Source organism: Heterocephalus glaber, unplaced genomic scaffold, assembly GCF_053883595.1.
Source record: "Heterocephalus glaber isolate CG9 unplaced genomic scaffold, H.glaber_assembly_v1.0 deba00001538, whole genome shotgun sequence".
Taxonomy (NCBI): Eukaryota; Metazoa; Chordata; class Mammalia; order Rodentia; family Bathyergidae; genus Heterocephalus; species Heterocephalus glaber.
In genome coordinates, this window is record NW_028258333.1 from 34386107 (window position 1) to 34405985 (window position 19879).

The 19879-nt window shown below is 36.7% G+C and overlaps 2 protein-coding genes across 4 annotated transcripts in view; both read left to right on the forward strand.

The window, feature by feature from the left end:
- The window catches only part of Itga1 (integrin subunit alpha 1), a 140107-nt gene that overhangs the window by 5588 nt on the left and 114640 nt on the right, over positions 1-19879 (forward strand). The window contains exon 1 of one of the 3 annotated variants that reach the window (XM_021261434.2): positions 10080-10208. The exons of the other annotated variants lie outside the window; for them this stretch is intronic. The gene's annotated coding sequence lies outside the window, so the exon portion shown is untranslated. Of the gene's footprint in view, positions 1-10079; positions 10209-19879 lie in introns of those variants that run through there. 3 annotated transcript variants of the gene reach the window in all.
- Pelo (pelota mRNA surveillance and ribosome rescue factor) lies at positions 10208-13580 on the forward strand. The gene is made up of 2 exons (XM_004848538.3): positions 10208-11103; positions 11382-13580. Exons 1-2 carry the CDS (start codon positions 10378-10380, stop codon positions 11811-11813), a joined length of 1158 nt encoding a protein of 385 aa, XP_004848595.2. The 5' UTR covers positions 10208-10377; the 3' UTR covers positions 11814-13580.

Below are 19879 nucleotides of genomic sequence, written 5' to 3' on the forward strand. Positions count from 1 at the left end.
CTTCCTTCCGGGTGCTGGGACTGGCTGAGCTTCTCTGCCCTAGGAGCCTGGGCTGGAGGCAGGGAGCTTCCTTCTGGGTGCTGGGTCTAGCTGAGATTCTCTGCCCTAGGAGCCTGGGATGGAGATGGGGATCTACCTTCTGGGTGCTGGGATGGGCTCACCTTCTCTGCCCTAGGAGCCTGGGATGGAGATGGGGATCTACCTTCTGAGTGCTGGGACGGACTCACCTTCTCTGCCCTAGGAGCCTGGGATGGAGGCGGGGAGCTTCCTTCCGGGTGCTGGGACCCACTCACCTTCTCTACCTTAGGAGCAGAGGCAGGGAGCTTCCTTCTTGGTGCTGGGACCAGCTGAGCTTCTCTGCCCTAGGAGCCTGGGATGGAGGCGGGGAGCTTCCTTCTGGGTGCTAGGACCCGCTCACCTTCTCTGAAATTTGATTTCTTCCTTTCCTTTGTTGGTTTCCCTTTCAATCAGCATATTCTATCAGTTCTTTCTTATCAAACTTCCTTATCAGTTCTCGTATTTGGAAACTTGTCATTTCATGGAATCCATACCTAATCTGGGATCTCATCAATATACTCATCCATGCCCACTACCCTGGAGCTTATCTTTTTAAAGATAAACTGGCTGAACCCAATCTCTAATGTACCATCCTGAAGTGTCATTCACATTATATGTAAGATTTTTGTAAAAAATCTTTAGTAGTCCTTTGTTGCCTCTCATATAAAACCCAAAGTTCTCAACAGATTTGCTAATCTGTTTCCTACTACCACTGTATCATTTTCCTATTGCCATTGTAACAAACTGCCATACCAACAGTTTAAAACAATATAAATTTATTATATTATAGCTCTCTAAGTCATAGGTCTTTATGGGTAGAATCAAGGCGCTGCCTGGGCATTTCTTCTGGAGGCTAGTTTCTTTGCTTTTTCCAGCACTGAGAGGCCACCTGCACTCCTTGACTTGACTTTCTCCATCTTCAAAGCCAGCAAGACATCTCTTCCTGTGACTCTGATACTACTGCCTTCCTAAAGATTCCTTGATTTATATTGGGGTTATTCCACCAGAATAGTCTCTCCTGTCTCAAAATCTTTAATGTAATTATATCTGGCAAGTCCCTTTTGCCATCTAAATAACATATTTACTGGTTTCAGGGATTAGGATAGGGCATCTTTGAGAGATCAATATTATTCTGTTTATCATATCCCTTAATATAAAGTCCCCACTACATTCAATCACATTTCCTTACTTCCCTTTTAATCCTCCTCCTCATTATGGATCTAGAGAAGAACTCCACCCTTCCTTTCTACTACCCCCTGCCATCTAAACAATCTAACCAGCCTTCAAAGCTGGGTTTACATCACAATAACAAACCACTATCACTCCAATAATTTTACCATTGGATTTTGTAAATCTTGTATTAGCTTCTTCATATGTTTGTTAAATAACTTGTCAAGAAAGACATTCTCTGCTATGTCCAAATAAAGTCCTTATTGCTATTTTATGCATGCCAAAGTCCCAGCATAAACTAGTGACACGTATAGAGGACTTAACTGAAAAAAAGTTTCATAAAAGGAAAGTTTAGAAAGGCCTTAAGGAAACCAAGAAATGATGATAGAGCATTTAGAACAAGCGGCATGGGAAGAAGTACCTGAAGTAACAGTGGGAAGAAAAACCATGATCATTCCTAGGTCTGAGGGGCTTGGCTATGAACTCTAGTGATGGGAGGCTGTCAATGGGACCAGAGCAATGGATACAGGGAAAGGAAGGCAGCTAGTGCCAAAATTGAAGGAACAGTGGCAACAAGGAAGGAATAGAGGAAATAAATAACCATCTTTCCCCCTACCTTGTAACATCTGATCCAGCCCTGCCACTGGCCATATCCAAACTGTAGGATTCAGCCTTCCAGAGGACAGGGCAAGAGAGACAATAACAGAGAATAACTAGCACAGATTAATGCTCAAATGTATTGGGTGCAAGGCCTGTGCCAAGAACTATATATGTTTTATTTCATTTTAATCTAAAAAAATAAAGATTTCAAACTATTATCTGTATTGTAGGGATGAAGAAACAAAAGCACTAACAAATTAATTTCATCTGTCCAAAGTCATACTAGTAGAAAAGAGCAAATACTCAATTCCTATGTTTGACTTCAAATTTGATACTCTAAAATATGCCTAAATGTGAGTTTGTCACCTTTTTGTTTACCACTCTAAAGGTGAAATCCAAACATAATTGTCTAAGCCTTTGATAAGGATCTAGGTAATAATGCAAGTGAGTGTTACTTCTATGTCTTTTAGGTATGTAGTCATATTAGATGATGACCCACCCTACCTTAAGAATAACTCAAATAACAATAATTTCTATTTATTAGGAAGATATGAGGAGTGATCAAAATACTGCATGCCATGAATGTTTAAATGTTAAAAAAATTATTTCAGTAAAAGATATATTGCCATTAATCTCCCTCAAAATGTTTCTCCTGGATTCAAACACACTTATTCATTCTTTTTGCTACTTTCTGAGGCAGTTCTTACAATCTTTTGTGAGTGTCTTTATGAGATATGATCAAAAATAGTGAATACTGCTGGTGAATGCCATCCAAAGGAAAGACAGGCTGGTAAAAATATTCTGGTGTGTTCTCTTTTACCTTATTCAATGGATCTGGCACCATGTGACCTGTGGTTCTTGCCTGAAGTCAAAACAAGAATGAAAGGTAAACATTTTGAATAGATTGATATCCAGGCAGCCAGAAGAGCACAAATCAGGACACTCATGCAAGAGGACTTCCAGAACTGCTTCAGAAAGTGGCAAGAATGATGGAACAAGTGTGTCTGAAGCAGGGAGGAGTATTTTGAGGAGAATTAATGGCATTTTTTTTACTGTAGTAAATTATTTTAAAGTTTGACATTCACCATATTTTCTGATCATATCACATATATCCAGAATTATTCCTTTCTAGAAATACTTTGGTTGGTCTAGAAACAAGGGTCTTCCATGATGTTTTTTTACAGGCAAGATTTCCTATTCAAAATGCAGTGTGAGAAGATGGCTGAATATGGGGAGGAAGTCACTTACCCAAACAAAGAAATTGTTGGAATGTATTGTTAGGGTTACTGAAGATGGTGAAAATCTTCTTAGTCATTATGGTGTCTGTAAAGGTAACAATTCATGGGATTTTTAAATTTGTTTTCTCTTTAGTAAAAAGGCAAGGAGAGTAACAGTGAAGTCTACACGATAAATTGGTTTACAGGATGCTAACCTAGCTAATTTGATCATGAGTTCTTGAGCCACTGTTCATCACTATTGATCTTATCTTCTTAGGTGCATGTACCTCTACCTTTGTTCCCCTACCTCCAACCCAAAATCCTTCTCACTGAGATCCAGAACTTCTGAATTTTCATGCACCCCTTAAAATATTTGAATAAAGTAGTGATGTTTAAAATATGCATATTCAGAAAATTAGAGATTATCTCACTGCATTTCTGTTGGATAAGACAAAAAATGGTGTGGTTGAATTTATGTTAAGAAGAAACTGAGAGGGCCCCGGATTTAGCTCAGTGTTTCCAGCACCTGCCTTGAAAGCGCAAGGTCCCGAGTTCGATACCCAGTACCAAAAACAAATGAAGAAGAAACTGAGAGGAAAGATATTTGAATTGTTTCACACTGCTGAAGTCAGAATAGATTGCCTATTCAGGGCAGTCTGTGACTGGAGAATTGTATACATTTCAAAGCAAGTACAGTGAAGTATCAAAAGATGCAAATGAGATAAATATATTCCTTACCTCAAGATCTTTTAAACTTATTTCAGCTCCTCTATAATGTCAAGTCCTCTGGGCCTTTGCATAAACAATTAGCCCCACTGCTATTGATCCTGAAATCCCCACAGAAATTTTATTCTCAAAAGACTCCCTGGATGGATTGGACCCTGTCCCCCAGGGACATGTGTGCCCTTACCAGCTTGCTCTATAACATACCTCATGATATTATAGTTAAATATGTAATTGTCTGCTTCCCAGCTTGCTGTATACTCTACAAGAACAGAGCTTTATTATCCTTAGCACCTAGGAATACTGTAATAGGCACTTTTTATTGAATGAATCATGAAGTAGACTAGACAGATTTATAAAATACTTAAGAGATTAAAAGGTCCCTTTTAATCATATCCTTACAAATATTTACTCATATTTATGGCTAGTTGAATAGAAGCCACCATCAATTGAAAAAATGCATCATTTAAAAAACATACTGTCAATCTAATATATAGTTGTTAGCTGCATCCTAGTTTCAGGGGTGTTGCAAAGTAGGAAAACATGCATCTGAAAATTATAATCAATAATACACAGTATATTTACATGACAATTCTCTAGCACATTTCTTTGTACATTTAAAAACTACACTTTAAGGTCTAAAAGAGGTGAATAGATGAGACCTCTCCTAGACACAAAGATAGGAATATTGTTCCTCTTCTTAGTTCCCTTCTAGAGCTAAGTTTGTTTCTGATTAAGAGAATAATTGTTCCTTTGGCACCAGCAACCTCAGCATTTCCCAAAAACAGAGCTTCCTCTAAATATCTACCTTTAGAAGGAAACCTCAGAAAAAAGATGACAGTAAGGTAATTAAGGAACTTTCCAATTGGACAGGATACATGACTATAGCTTTGGCAAACTCTGTCAGGGTGGTGAGAACAAGGGCTGTGTATATATGAAAGAGTCTAATTTTAATCTATTTCTATGACTTAAAAGGAAAATTTAAAAGTCAGCCAAGTTTTTAAAGGGAAATTGAAATGTACATACTGGTTGGTATTAGGAATTCACTTAATGTCCAAACTGTATAAAATTGTTTTATCTAAACAGTGGATCTCTATAAATATGACAAGTGAGAAATCTGGATGAATAGCAAAATCACTGTAATTCAAATATCAACAAGAGTGAAGACATGTGTTTTTTGTATAAAATATATATCTATGGAAATGTAAATTCTTGAATGCACCATCTAAATCATATTAGAACTTCAAAGATAATTTTACATTTTTATTATAAATCATATAATTGTGCTACAAATTAAAAATACTTTCAAACTATTTCATTAACTTGACTTTTAATGTGCCAAATATTGATGTGTGAGTACATGTGTATTTACCAGCCCTTAAAAACATTGATATTATAAATTTTATTGTAATTTTTTGGCAAAATGTTCCTATATTGTACAGGGAGACAATGAATAGAAACATACACACAGTTTTGTTTTGTTAATAAGATTTTGCTTATTTAGTAGAAACTTTTTTATTGTTTTGTCACAATTGCAAGTAAGTGCTTTTAGCCACAGGAAATTTAGACAGTGAGTACAAATTTGCTTAAAAACCAAAAAGCTTTCCCTTTTACTTTTTACCCTTTTGCCTGTATTTACTGAATAAACTTCCCAATCATCCACTGAGCTTTGCTTGTAGAGGTCACATGAGAGTCTTTGTAAAATCTTAGCTTTGCATATTTTCTCTAAAGAAATGATTGCATTTATCACTGGACATTCATCATCTGAGCTCTAGCTCCTTATACATTCTGTAAAGATCACTTTCCAAATCATGTATGGCAAAAATAATTCCCATTATAAATTATTTTAAATGTCAAGACATTTTCCTTAGTAAAATGCTTTTAAAGTCACCATTTTCTCATCCAAGTATGGATATCTAAAAAATTGAAATAGGTTTTAGAAATTTATCTAAGAGTAATCTTTTAAATATTTAGTAACATTATAAAAGCAATATGATTTCCTAATTTTAGTATGTCAATGATACATGAGTTAAAACTTCTAAATTAAAATAGAACTAATAACCACTCATTCTTTCATATAACACATATGATTATGTACCACTTAGGTTCCAGGGTTCCACTTACGTTCTCTTTCCACAAAGAGAAATAAAAGGTGATCTCTCCCTTTAGAGGGTCATGGTTCGGAAGAAGCAACAGTCATGCAAAGAAGCAATACTGGAAGGGGCTCCCAAGTGGTTTAAAAAGAGAAATGAAAAGATAGCATTTATGTTTCAGGAAAATAAACTTCGAAAAAATATATATATGTTCACATATTACACAGCCCTTACTATTTAAGGGACACTACGAAGCACAAGGTGTTCCAACAAGATTTCTTTAGGAGCCCACAATAGTTGCTACTGTCATACAAACCATTTCTGGCATATTGTTTTATAGGAAGGCTTATAGTGCAATTCACCAATGAGATGAATGAATCACTTCACATAGTAGGACTGACCTAAGGTTTGGGAAAGAGGTGTTAAAATAAATAAATTCTTCTAACAGACTGCCCATCAGTCAACTCTACCAAACAAGTTATCTTTCCAAGTAGTCGTGATCATGTTAAAGTGAGCCTTCACTGCTCCCTTTGGGCTAACCAGATTTCTACCTTCAAGCCAGGGATTCTTAGAGATTTACATGTTTATGCAGCTCTTCAGTTTACAATGTATCATAATCTCATTAGAACCACATAAGGATCATCAAATGAGAGAATCGGGACAAATACATAATCTTTTTACAGTACAGAGTGAAAACAGTTTAGGCTTACAGCGGTTAAAGTTTATAGAATACAGCCTCAGAAAAGATTAACTAAGGTGTCTAAGCACCGAACTTGGAATCAGTCTTGTACCACTGAAATGAATGTCAGAATCAAAGTCAAATGATGGCATGTAACACTGAAAACAAATCAAGATGTTCAAATTCTTCTTAATGCTACAGCATAATTTTTACAATTATATTGATTTTAATCATTGAATTTCCTCAACTCTCATGTAAAAGAAACTGAATTTCAAAGAGACTGAGTACTGCCAAAAGTTACAGTAAAAACAACTGAAGGGTAAGAACTATAATTCTTTTGACTTCTAGCCCAATTCTTTTTTTTTTTTTCCAATTCTCTTTTTGAGACATTGAGACATTGGAAACGTCGCAAAAACAACAAATTAAAAACATTTGAAAGTAATAAGACTGGCTTTTTTTGTTGTTGTTCTGGACACATTAAAAAAAGATACGATCTCATAGGAAAACAGACATAATAAAATTACCTGATATAAAGGTTTCTGTTTTAATAGAGCCAATAAATAAGTATAAAATTATAATTTAAAACAACAGAACCAAACCATGTCTTTTTCTTGTAATTTTGCATATTTTGGGAAACAATGAAAATAAATTTATAACCATAGTTTTTAAATTAAATGAATTATAGTTGATAACAATATTACTGACTTAAGAACTGTCAGTAATAATGTTAATATAGCTACCACATTTTACAACTCACTCCCCCTAGTTTACCATTCACGTATTAGCACCTATCATATGCAAGACATTTTGCAGTAGGCAGTAGAGGTATATAGGATGAATGCATCCATAGTCCAATAAAAAAAATATGTTTACTCAAATTAATATGATGCATAGGGCCAGGGATTTAGCTCAGTGGTTCTACCACCTGCTTCGCAAGCACAAGGTCCCAAGTTTGATCCCCAGTACCAAAAAAAAAATATGACGCATAGTTTCAATTCCAGATAATATTTAAGCTGCCCTTACAGATAAACAGAATATAAGGAATCAGGGAAGAAAAGAAGTGGGAATTTAAATAGAAAGAATATCATGAGCTGGTGTAAGAAAGGAGAAATTTCCTAGGATGCACAAGGAACAAAGATTACTCTCATAATGTAGAGTGCCCTGAGGGTTTGAGTGGGAAATAAAACTTTTAAGACCATAGCATTGATGCTCTACTGTCAGGGATTTGAGACTTAAATTAATGAGGAACTGGAACCCAAAATAACTCAAAATAAAAGTGTAATGCTTGGTCTAGAAATACTAAGCCATAGCACAAAATCTGCAAGAAAACATCTGATCATTCAACAATAAGCTCAAATTACAAAAGAAAAAAAGAAATCTCTAAACTGTTGCAGATGTTTCAGATCAAACAGTAATTCTGTGAAAAATGTTGTATGTTCAATCACTGTAAGTATACTGATATTTAGAAACATTCCCAAAAGGTTTGCCTTACAACAATAATAAAAATAAAATGATGTGGATTTTTATACAGGTTTCAAATGTAGAAATGAATATATGTACATTTTCCTAAAATAGAATGTTAGATCATTCTCAAAGATTATAATGATGATGTAGGCAGGGCAGGAGGAAAACTATGTGGAGAGAACACCATAAGAATTTTAAGAGGCAGGAAAAACAGGGAAGGGACTAGTGCCTTTCAAATCTCCTAGACTGATAGCTAAGCTTTGAGTTTTTAACTGATAAAAGTGAGAGTTAAGGGGAAGTGGTAATGAATAACAGCACATAATTTGCATTTGCATTTGCAGAGGTGATAAAATAGGGTAGTGGCAGAGGAAAGAGTACATGGAGTTAAGCAGCTCTGACTTTGAATGCTAGTTATGTGATCTTGAACACATTTCTTAACTTTCCCACAATTCCTTCTGTAAAATTAGGATAACAAATATTTACTTTAAAGGATAAGATTAGAAAGAGAACAGGAAAGTGCTTGCTGAATATTCAATAAATGGTAACTTCAATAAAAACCTTTTATTAATATCCTATTGTGTGCCTACCACTGTGATTCTGTTTTTCTTTGGTAGACTATGGAGAGAGATGAATCTTCTTTAGAAAGATTATCAAGGAGCATTTCAAAGCTCCTAGCTAGTCTTGCTTCTCCTTCCCTGCCACACACATACGTATGTATAAGTTAACAAGATCCTTTTAAAACAATACAGTGTGTGTTGGGTAGGCATGACACCTTCACACTTCAGCGTGATCCATTCCTAGCTTTGAAAACTTCTAAATTCTCTTGAAATTGGAGGAAGAAGCAACATGAGTTGTTAGTGAGGACATTCAGTATGACAGATGGATAGGGAGTAAGAGGGAAAGAAAGATAAGGGGAGAGAGAGAGAAAAAAAAACAACAAACCAGTTAGTGAAGGCCACACAATAAATGGCAGTTCTAAAGTGACTGAGAGCCTTGGAAGGGTACTTGTCGCTTGTCTCTGAGGAAGATAACTGACAGTTCAGTAAAAATTACCAAGCCTGTGCCAGTCAAATTCCTCCCTTTTATTCCTGTCTCACAAGCTGAGGCTTATGAGCTTCGTTTTAAAATCCATACACAAAAAATAGGAAAGATAATGAGAAGAAGTGTGCAAGGCTACTGTTTCCATTTCAACTTAATTTCCGAGAAAATTTTTTTTTCTCTTCTCTACTTTCTGGCTTTTTAAAGAGGCAACTCCACTTCTGCACCCCTATTCTGCAATAAAAAATCATTTAAGAATTTTCTTTAAAATCGATTCTGTAGCTATTCATTCGCGGCCAGTCTTTTATCTCCACTTCCCGTATCCTCAGCTGTTAGGCTAGCTTTGGTAGTAAAGAAAAATGCCGAACTATTGCGAGCCAATCTCCACTCCAAACATGTCACAGGCTAGTGAGCTCAGGAAAGCTGAGATTGCCAAATTTGGATTCTGGGATTCCCAGGACTTCAGGTCAGGCCACTGGGAGGTCCACCCGGGGGTAAATTCCACACATAGTTTCCTTCTCTGGGATCAGTGCTTTAACATCTGGGTTAACTGGATTCTGCGGACACAGTAACTAAGCTCAGAAAACAGCTGGGCACTTCGCTGAGAGCCCAGATCTAACGTGACCAATTGTTCTTAGAAACCAACAGGCCTGTAGCGTCTGAGTGAGGATAAGGAGTGAGGAATAACGAGCCCAGTTTGAACGTTTCAGGCCAAATCTGCACTTATGAGAGCGCCTTTTACTTTTAGGTAAATTGTGAAATTGGATTTACGCCGAGGGCGGAGGTAGAGTGGCAAAAGCACCGCATAGAACTAAAAAGAACATTTTTTCACTCACTTCTTCATTCGCAAACAGGAATGGGAGAGAAAACTTGGGAAACGTTAAAATAAAGCTTTTGTCAAAAAGACAGCCCACACCTTAGACTTCTAAGCTCCTCCTCGTTTCGTGCGCCTGCGCTTGCGTGCCTGTGCAAGCTATGGCCCCACCTTTCCGTTGGGGACGTAAGCGTGCGCGGGAGAGGGGACGTGCCGCCGCGCATGCGCTCTCCTCGCGTCACCTACTTTCTCGGAGTTGGTGGCTGGACCCCCTAGAGGTCCTCGTTCTGTGAGGTGTCTCCTAGCCCGGTTTGGCGCGCCGCATCCGGAGACTGAGAAAGGAAGGCGCAAGAGTAAGTGTTACCCTTGGCGGTATGAGTCAGAGCTAGAATATTTCCTTCCCTCCAGGCAAGTTCCCATACTTACCGGGCCCGCCCCCTTCCTGGCCTAAACTGCTTTGCACCTTTCCTGTCGGGAACTCCCTCGTACGTTTTGTTCTCCTGTTGAGCCCCTGGTAAAGCCATGAAGCTTGTGAGGAAGGACATTGAGAAGGACAGTGCGGGGCAGGTGACCCTGGTCCCCGAAGAGCCTGAGGACATGTGGCACACTTACAATCTAGTGCAGGTAGGCGACAGCTTGCGCGCCTCCACTATCCGTAAGGTACAGACCGAGTCCTCCACGGGAAGCGTGGGAAGCAACCGGGTCCGCACTACTCTCACTCTCAGCGTGGAGGCGATCGACTTTGACTCTCAAGCCTGTCAGCTGAGGGTTAAGGGAACTAACATCCAAGAGAACGAGTATGTCAAGATGGGGGCTTACCACACTATAGAGCTGGAGCCCAACCGCCAGTTCACCCTGGCAAAGAAACAGTGGGACAGTGTGGTTCTGGAGCGCATCGAGCAAGCCTGTGACCCAGCCTGGAGTGCTGATGTGGCGGCTGTTGTCATGCAGGAAGGCCTCGCCCATATCTGCTTAGTCACTCCCAGCATGACCCTCACCCGGGCCAAGGTGGAGGTGAACATTCCTAGGAAACGGAAAGGCAACTGCTCCCAGCATGACCGAGCCTTAGAGCGGTTCTATGAGCAAGTGGTCCAAGCCATCCAACGCCACATAAACTTTGATGTTGTAAAGTGCGTCCTTGTGGCCAGCCCAGGATTTGTGCGGGAGCAGTTCTGCGACTACATGTTTCAACAAGCAGTGAAGACGGACAACAAAGTTCTCCTGGAAAATCGGTCCAAATTCCTTCAGGTAAAACAGTTTTACTCAAAGATAGTTAAGAATGGGCAGAGGAATTGGTACACACTGCACCTTACATTTTAGAATTGGGGAAAATAAGAGAAGAAACTCTTAACCGGTATCGTAAATGACAATGAAATGAGAATTGTACATATATAGCACTTTTATTTAGTAAACTTCGGCACAATCCTTAAATATATAAAGTCTTAATGCTTTTGGCTTTAGGTCATTGTGGTCTGGTTAACGGATGCTCTCAGAGATTCTTTTGTCTTTTATAATTATGATTCTAGGTACATGCCTCCTCTGGACACAAGTACTCCCTGAAAGAGGCCCTTTGTGACCCTACTGTAGCTAGCCGTCTTTCAGACACTAAAGCTGCTGGGGAAGTAAAAGCCTTAGATGACTTCTATAAAATGTTACAGCATGAACCTGACCGGGCTTTCTATGGACTCAAGCAGGTGGAGAAAGCCAATGAAGCCGTGGCAATTGATACGTTGCTCATCAGTGATGAGCTCTTCAGGCACCAGGATGTAGCCACACGGAGTCGGTATGTGAGGCTGGTGGACAGTGTGAAAGACAATGCAGGCACAGTTAGGATATTCTCTAGTCTTCATGTATCTGGGGAGCAGCTCAGCCAATTGACTGGAGTAGCTGCTATTCTCCGCTTTCCTGTCCCTGAGCTTTCTGACCAAGAGGATGATTCCAGTTCTGAAGAGGATTAGCCATTGAAGCATGAGACAACCTGTATCTGACTTCTTCACTGTGACATTTTCATGGCTTTGACAGCAGCTCCAAGAGTGGCATTTTTTGATTCATACTGACATTTTCCCTACCTCGGGTAACACTTGGTATTTCATGGTTTGCAGAACATGTATTCAAACTAAACAATAAACTAAAAGGAAATAATCCCCAGGCACTATTATCTTTACTAATTAGAATAATTTTTATTTGTAGTACTTAGAAAAATTCTGTGTATCTAATAAAAATACTTATGCTTGGGTTAGGCCATAAAATCCCATATTGTGTGCAATGAGGTAGTTTTCCTCAGAAAAAGTTCCCATTATCCTGAGTTTACATTATTAATACATAGTGTTCTTATAATTATCCCTTTTCTCCTCACCACCCTCACACACTCCTAATTATTTTTTTAGGTTTTAATATATTGCCTATTTTAAATGGTAGTCAATTAGTAAACTTAAAGATAAATTTAAATTAATATTTTTCTTAAAAGAGTTGTTAAACCAGACATACTAAAAATATTCTTAGTCCATTTCTGTTGCTCAAATTAACCATATTTGCTGTAGAAAAGCACTTAATTATTTTGAGATCATAAATTTTGATTTACTAGAGATTCTCAAGATAATCTCTTTGAGGCCTCTCTTTAAAATGAGACTGAGGTATGTGATTTGCTTCTTACATGGCTAATTAGTGCCAAATCTGTAAGTAGTCTCCAGTCTGGATTTCCAATTCTTTGCACTGAAACATTGCCCTACTATTTTTAAAAATGTATTTATTTTGGCTTCTTCAAGTAGTATTTAATGTTGTTTTATATTTGCATGTGGCATTAGTCTGTGCTTTTATGTTCTTACTGAACTGTTTTAGGTGTAAAAAAGCATATTCAGAAATTTTTCTGCAAGTACCTCACAGTTTACAATACTTTTTATTAAGTTTGTTTGTTTTGGTTTTACATGATAGGGTATTGTGTAGTTCAGGCAGGTCTTAAACTCACTATGTAGCCTAGGTTAGCCTGAAACTCGCGGTGATCCTCCTGCTTCAGCCTCATCCAGTACTGGAATTATAGGCATGCACCATCACACCTAGCTTAGTAAATATTTTTGTTCATTTCTAAGAGTTATGACGGGATCTTTTGAAATGGAATTACATCTTGACCTTTTACAAACCTCAGCTTATCAAAATAATTAGGAAAGGTCTTAGAGTGACATTAATTTGTAACTCCTGAATCAGTGATGCCTAGCATTTTACTAAATAACTTAGAAATATAGAAAGGAAGCTACTAAGATTATTAAAGTTAGAATCTGATAATTGATAGTAATGTTCGAATTTTGGTATTTTAGACATCTGTCATAATCTGTACAGTACTGAAATGAATTCTAATGAATATAGGCAGTGAATTTTAGGCTAGAAGTTCTTGAATTTAACTGCCTATTAGCTTGGCTTTGGGAGTTCTTAAAACTCTCAATATCCAAACAGCACCCAAACTAACCTTTTCCTAGAAGTGCTGCTTTTTGTCTGTTTGCTTTGTTTTTTAACAGCTAGTTAGGTGACTCTAATAGACATCAAGGCTAAAAACTACTGATTAAGATCTTTCTATTAAAAATTGCGGTCCATTGACCAGCAGCATCTTTGAGAATTAGAAAGTTCAGGGCAAGGGCCGGGGATTTACCTCAGTGGTTTTGCCGCCTACCTTGCAAGTGCAAGGGCCTGAGTTCAATCCCTGGTACCAAAAAAAAAAAAAAAAAAAAAAGAAAGTCCAGGGCACTACTGAGTGAGAACCCGCTTATACCAATATTTCCATGTGATTGCTATGCATAGTAAAATCTGATACATATACATAGGCAGTAGCTTATTTTTTCATGGCTGGGAAATTTTCTGGGGTCATCAGCCATAGGGAATATAAACTTGAATTTTAAAATCTTTCCAAGAGTTAACTGGCCATACTTAACCATCTATTAAACCTCCAGTGTAAAGCTTATTTTTATGGATACGAAGTATTTAAACATTTTTTATTCCTTATTTTTAAAGTCACCTATTATAGCATTACTAAGAATATACTTACTAGTTCATAAGGAAAAATAACGAGATAATAAGAGCAAAGAAAACATTCTACTACATTATTTTTTTTTTTTTACTTTTCTAAAATGAACCATAAATCTTTGGAAATCATATCATAGTCAGATTCCAACTGCTGTTCCTTAACATTAAGGAATGTATGTGTGATGGATGATTATCAATAATAACCTCAAATATACTATTAAATTTCCATTTCCCATCAGATGATTGTGAAGATTTGCTGATTCCACTAGACTCAATAAATGAGAAGCATGCATATCATTTAACTTTGCTATGGATATGCTACATCTCAAATTACATATTGCTATTAATGGTTTCCCATTTATATGTTAAATATGGTGCTGATTTTATGTCTGGATTTCACTTTCATTGCCCCTTTATAAACAAATTGGATCTCTCAGTTGTCAGAGGAGTTTTTTTATAGAGCTAATTTTCCATTATCTCTTGGTTTGCCACTAATTTTAGTTATGTTTAGTCTTCATGACTAATTTCACTTTAAATTATCATTAATAGTGACCAATAAGGGGCTGGGGATTTAGCTCAGTGGTGCCGACACCTGTCTTGCAAGCAGAAGGTCCTGAGTTCGATCCCCAGTACGAAAATTAAAAGAAAGTGACCAATAAGGACTGAAATTGATGTATTCTGGAACTGAAATTCTTGCTAAAAGTGTGGAGTTCACTTAGTATATAATAAGTCTGGCTATGTTTTATATCAGAATATGTTCAATTACATATTGTATATGATGATTCTAAGAGTTTGAGAAAAGAGGAACTCCTTTGCCTGAGCTGGAGCTTGGATGTTGAGTGTTCATAATTATTATATCTGTCATTATGAGTAATAATTTCATCCATTTTTGAGGGAGTGTCTACTTTGAACTGTTTAGTGCACTGCATTTAAGAATACAAGACATGAAAACAAATCACCGTTATAGGTAATTTGTAAAAAGTAATGTAAGCACAATGTTGAAAGGGGTCAGTCATTTTTAGGAGGAACTTTATATAATAAGTCTCAGTAAATTTATCTGAAATGGTGAGAAGAAAGTTGGAGAAATTAGGTGGGAAGACTTGGAGGGCAGATGAACTAATCAGGACACTCCATGCCACGATAAGGAGTTTGGGTTAGACCATACTGATAAACAGTTACATTATGGAAGCAGGGGAAGGGCATGATAAATAGTATTTCACAAATAATACTGTTCAGTCATATCAAGGATGGATTGGAAGAGGCATGAAAATTTTACTTAAATTTATATCACAAAAATGAGAGAGAAAAAAATGATAGCCTGAACAAAGACAGTAACAATATTCTTGAATTAGGAATGAAAAGGAAAAGGTCATTAGGAGGTATTGAGATAGGATCAAAATGACTTCAGCTACAGAGTTTTGGTCAAAGTTACTAAAAGAGTAGACTCTAAAGGTAAATTTCAGATTTCTTGAGTCGGGGGGAGGTGTGGCACAATTCACATAGAAAATACAGAAGGAAAGCTGGTTTGGAAGGAAAATAAGCTCTAGGAAATGTCTGGAATGTTTTTCCACCAGATTTCTACACACTTTCTTATTCCATTCAGGTTTTTGCTCAGGTATTCTGTGAGGTCTTCCCAGACCAGCTATTTAAAAAATATAACTTTAAAAATAATGTTGCGGAATCATGATTGGATTTATGGAAAGATTCTGGGGAAAGGATTCTCATAGTGCAAGAATTAGCAAACTGTATCTCAAGCTACTGGATGCTTGACTTTGTGCAGCCTATCCTAACATGGCACCTTTGGTTTCCCTCTGGAGTCATTCTCTTCACCTGTAGAACCACAAGTGTTAGAGCTGTGTTGTAAATTTTGAAAATTTTTGTTTTCACCTTAAGGTGTGAAATACTTGATTTAAAATTTTATTTTGATCAACCTATACTTTTGTTGACATATTTTTCAGTAAATGAATATTCCAGTAATGAGAAACACATAAAGTGAACAATTTGAAGATAAAAAAGAACCACTATTTTGGATAAAGTTTATAAAATCTTCAATAAAATAGTTTTCTTTGTATTGGTGTCACTGTAACCTTCATACTGTAATTCAAGTTATGTATTCTAGGAGATTTAGTATTTTAGAAAGGGGCTATTCAGAATTTTCTTACTACATTATGTGTACTACTGACTTAAGGAAAGTTTAGTGCAAAAGTATTACAAACTGGGCTGGGGATTTAGCTGGGTGCCGCCACCTTCCTCGCAGGTGCAAGGTCCTGAGTTTGATCCCTGGTACCAAAAAAACCAAAGTATTACAGAGATGCCAAAATTATTTGTGTGTGTGTGTGTGTGTGTGTGTGTGTGTGAGAGACAGTACTGGGAATTGAACCCAGGGCCTTCACACTGAAATACATCCCCAGCCCTTTTTAGAAAATTTTCCTATTTTGAGACAGTTTGGCTAAATTACCAGACTGGGCTTGAACTTGTGATCATCCTTCCTCAGCCTCCCAGAGTGCAGGGATTACAGGTGTGTGCCACTATACCTAGCTGCCAAAATGATTTTTAAAGGAGTTAAGACACAAGTGTAATACTGTTGGGTGTTAAGTATGCTTTGTTAGAAAAGATTCAAAATGCAGCTAAGATGTTAGAAAACAAAATGCGTTAATAGTTGTCTTAGAATTTAAACAAGGAAAGCACTCAGAAATTCCTAAATGCAGTTACCAAATAGCAGGTAAACTTAAAGAAATTATTCAAACTCAGCAAGGAAATGAATTCAAGTTAGACCATGAAAAAGCACAGGCAAAAGATCTTTGTTAAATTGAAGTGGAGATGTTAACTGAAGTGGATTGTTTCTTTTTACATGGCAAGATCATGTCCTTTTTAGGGAATGTTTAATATTGTATCACCATGTGTATTCTCATCTGTGTTTTGTAGTTATTTATAGATTTCCAAGTATAGTTATTTGTATATATAGTTTTTCTTAGCGCACATTTGCAGTACATAATGACTACATTCATTGTGAGGAGTTGTTACCTGTACATAATGCATCTTAATTTTTTACATTCTTTTCTCCTCCCCCCTCCCTTCCATTCTTTTGCTTTTGCAAAAGTTCTGTTTCTCTATTATCATGTTAATGTAGTCTGTTGTGATAAATAATACTGGGGAGGAAATTAGTATATTGTGAATTTGTTAAATTGAGGAAAAACTAATGAGTTTCCTCAAGAAAAGTCAACCTTTGTTTGCAATACTTTAGTTGCATACAAATTTGAGGTTATAAATTTTGCCTTTTACAATGACTTTTAACTTTATAGTAATTAGCATTGATACAGGAAGTTCCTATATTTTCAGATGCTGATTGCTAAAGATTATAACACTTAGGATAAAATGTGGGGATCCAAATTACCAATTTTCCTTTAAGTTTCCTTTTTATTATCTCTTAAGATTGCCCACATTAAAACTCCATTCTTTAGAATGCTAGTTTAATGAAAATGTCTGTTTTCTATAATGTTAGAATATTAGAGGACTTATTTTGATTTGGTTAACATTTGATCCAAAACACCAAATACTGAGACAGGGGCAATATCTGCCAGGCAGCAAATGCAAGAGAAAAATGTCTTGGCAATCAGAGTCCCTGGCTATGCCCAGTGTTGACACCACTAGCCCCACTGATGGACAACCTGTTACAGTAATAGTAACTGTGCGCTTAAAGAGCCAAGTTTTGTGGTGAGGGCTTTAAAATGCATGATTAATTTTTCCAAGAATCTTTTGAGAAAAGTTTTATTACTGTTTTCAGCTGAAAACACTAAAATTAAAAAAGGTTAAATAATTTGTTCAAAATCATCCAGCAACAGAATGCCAGTTCCATTTAACAGTTTTGTATTTGGAATAGGTCAGATGTGCTTAGAAATAAAGAAAAATATTTAATAACAAAATTTTATATAATCAGGCAAAATTTAGTCATTTGTATGATCTTATTTAACACTTATTTGTCTCTCCTGAAAAATCATGCACTAAGTCCTGTGATACTCTGTATAGCATACCATTGAGTATTAGAAAATATAGAAAAAATGTTTATTAAAACAAGTCCTACAAGCCTTTACCCAACATCTATTTATTTTTTATACCTAGTTTTAACAAGATTTTTAATTTTTTTTTTTTGTAGCAGGGATTGAACTCAGGACTTTAAAGATTTTTAATTTTTAAAACTACTGTTAGTTTTTCAACCAATATTTATTTCTTAAGTACTTTGAATAACTACAACTATGATACTCTTGGGTATGCAAAGATGAATTAAGAAACTTTTTCCTTTTTATTTATTTTTTTGCGGTACAGGAGATCGAACTCAGGACCTTGTGCTTCTGAGGCAGGCACAGTGCCCACCAAATCCCCAGCCCACTTTTTCTTTTTATGAATCAGCAAATTAGACATGTGGCCAAGCTGATAGAGAAGTAGCAGCTGCCCAAAGTGACAGCTGTCACTCAAATGGATTCTGATGCATCATCAGAAGAAAGAAACATAGGATTTAATGTATTTCTCTGGGGCCTATGGATATTATTGTGACATAATAACTGAATCATATTGAGGAAGAGATTGAATTAGATTTAGCATATTCTGTTAAGCAAGGAAATGCAATGCCTTTCAAAATTATATTCACCTAGAATTATAATTATTGGTGTTGGAGAGTGAATCCAGACCTTTCACTTAGAAGATAAGCACTCTACCATTGAGCTGTATCCCCAACCTTCTAAGCAAAGTTATTGAAAGATAGTGGTACATGAATTCTAGGCAATTGTCATATCTAGAATGTAGTCCAAATAACCAAGAGTTTTTACTATACCATAATATTTTCAAAAATAAAATAATTCCTGAAGTATGAATTCTTATTAAAAATCCCAGTAGATTTTAGTTGTAAAATTTATTCAGAGGTAAGAGGTCCTTCTGAGTTAAAGTCTGAGTTCCGAAAGTTTTTCATGTCTGGAATTTTTCATCAAGTTCTAGTGTAACACTAAAACTTTTTGTTTGATACCATTGTGAAAAATTGACCTGTGGATATAAAACATTTTAATCTTGTGCTTCAGCTCATTTGATCCTGTGATCACAATTTATAGTTTATTTTTTATCCCAAGTGTATTAACAGTGGTAGATAATCTTCTTTTTAAAAAAATGTGCTCAAGGAGAGGAAGATCAAGTACATTGCAGTAGATGGCTCTGAATCACTTAAAATCATAAAAAGTTAAAGCTGAAGGAAAGCTTATGTATCATTTGACCTACTCATTTCGTGATCCAGATGCAAACTAAGGCCAGAGATGGTTGGTAACTTGCTCAAAGTCACACGAACAGGAGGTTTTTCATAGAGCCCACATTCCTATTTGATCCATCCCAATCCAATTTCTTACTAATTTTCATGTCACTGATGCATATTGTGACTTGGGGTAAGGGAACAAGGGAAATGTAAGATTTAAAAATGCCTTAAGCCCTCCTTATTTATCAAAGTATTCTTCATCTGTGGCAAGACAAGTTTCTGAGCAGCACCGTCACTGACGTCCAAATCTACTTTGAAGTCCTGTTGTCTGTTCCCTGAAGGACTGTTTATCTCTCATTAGAGAAAGACCTCACCTATCTTTCTTCTGAAAACCATTACCAAGTGCTTACCCCCAGTGACCCAAAGAGAAGAGAGAACCATGTCTCCTCCAGGAAAACTCAGCTCAGGTTGGAAACAGATAATAAAATAGTGGTCACAGCAGTACATTCAGCACAGGAACATAGAAGTTTAGAGGAGCTCCTTCCTGACTCATCCTGGCTTTGGTGAGGACGTGCACCAGAGCAGAAACTGGTAAATTCCAAAAGTCCACACTAACCTTCCACTGCTCTTTAGTTAGATGAGGCAATGGGAGCTCAGAGCGTTCCTCTTTAGGGCCTCTCAACTTTACTTTGATGACATTTTTTTTCTTTATGTGGTCTCTAGTCCCTAATTTCTCCACATATTAAATATTTATAATGGAATCAACAAACCTTAGGAGAC

What these genes read in the sequence shown, in the direction of transcription:
- Pelo (XM_004848538.3), top strand. Translation starts at nt 10,378, where the DNA reads ATGAAGCTTGTGAGGAAGGACATTGAGAAGGACAGTGCGGGGCAGGTG. An exon ending in ATCGGTCCAAATTCCTTCAG is followed by an intron (nt 11,104 to 11,381) that starts GTAAAACAGTTT and finishes TTATGATTCTAG; the next exon opens with GTACATGCCTCCTCTGGACA.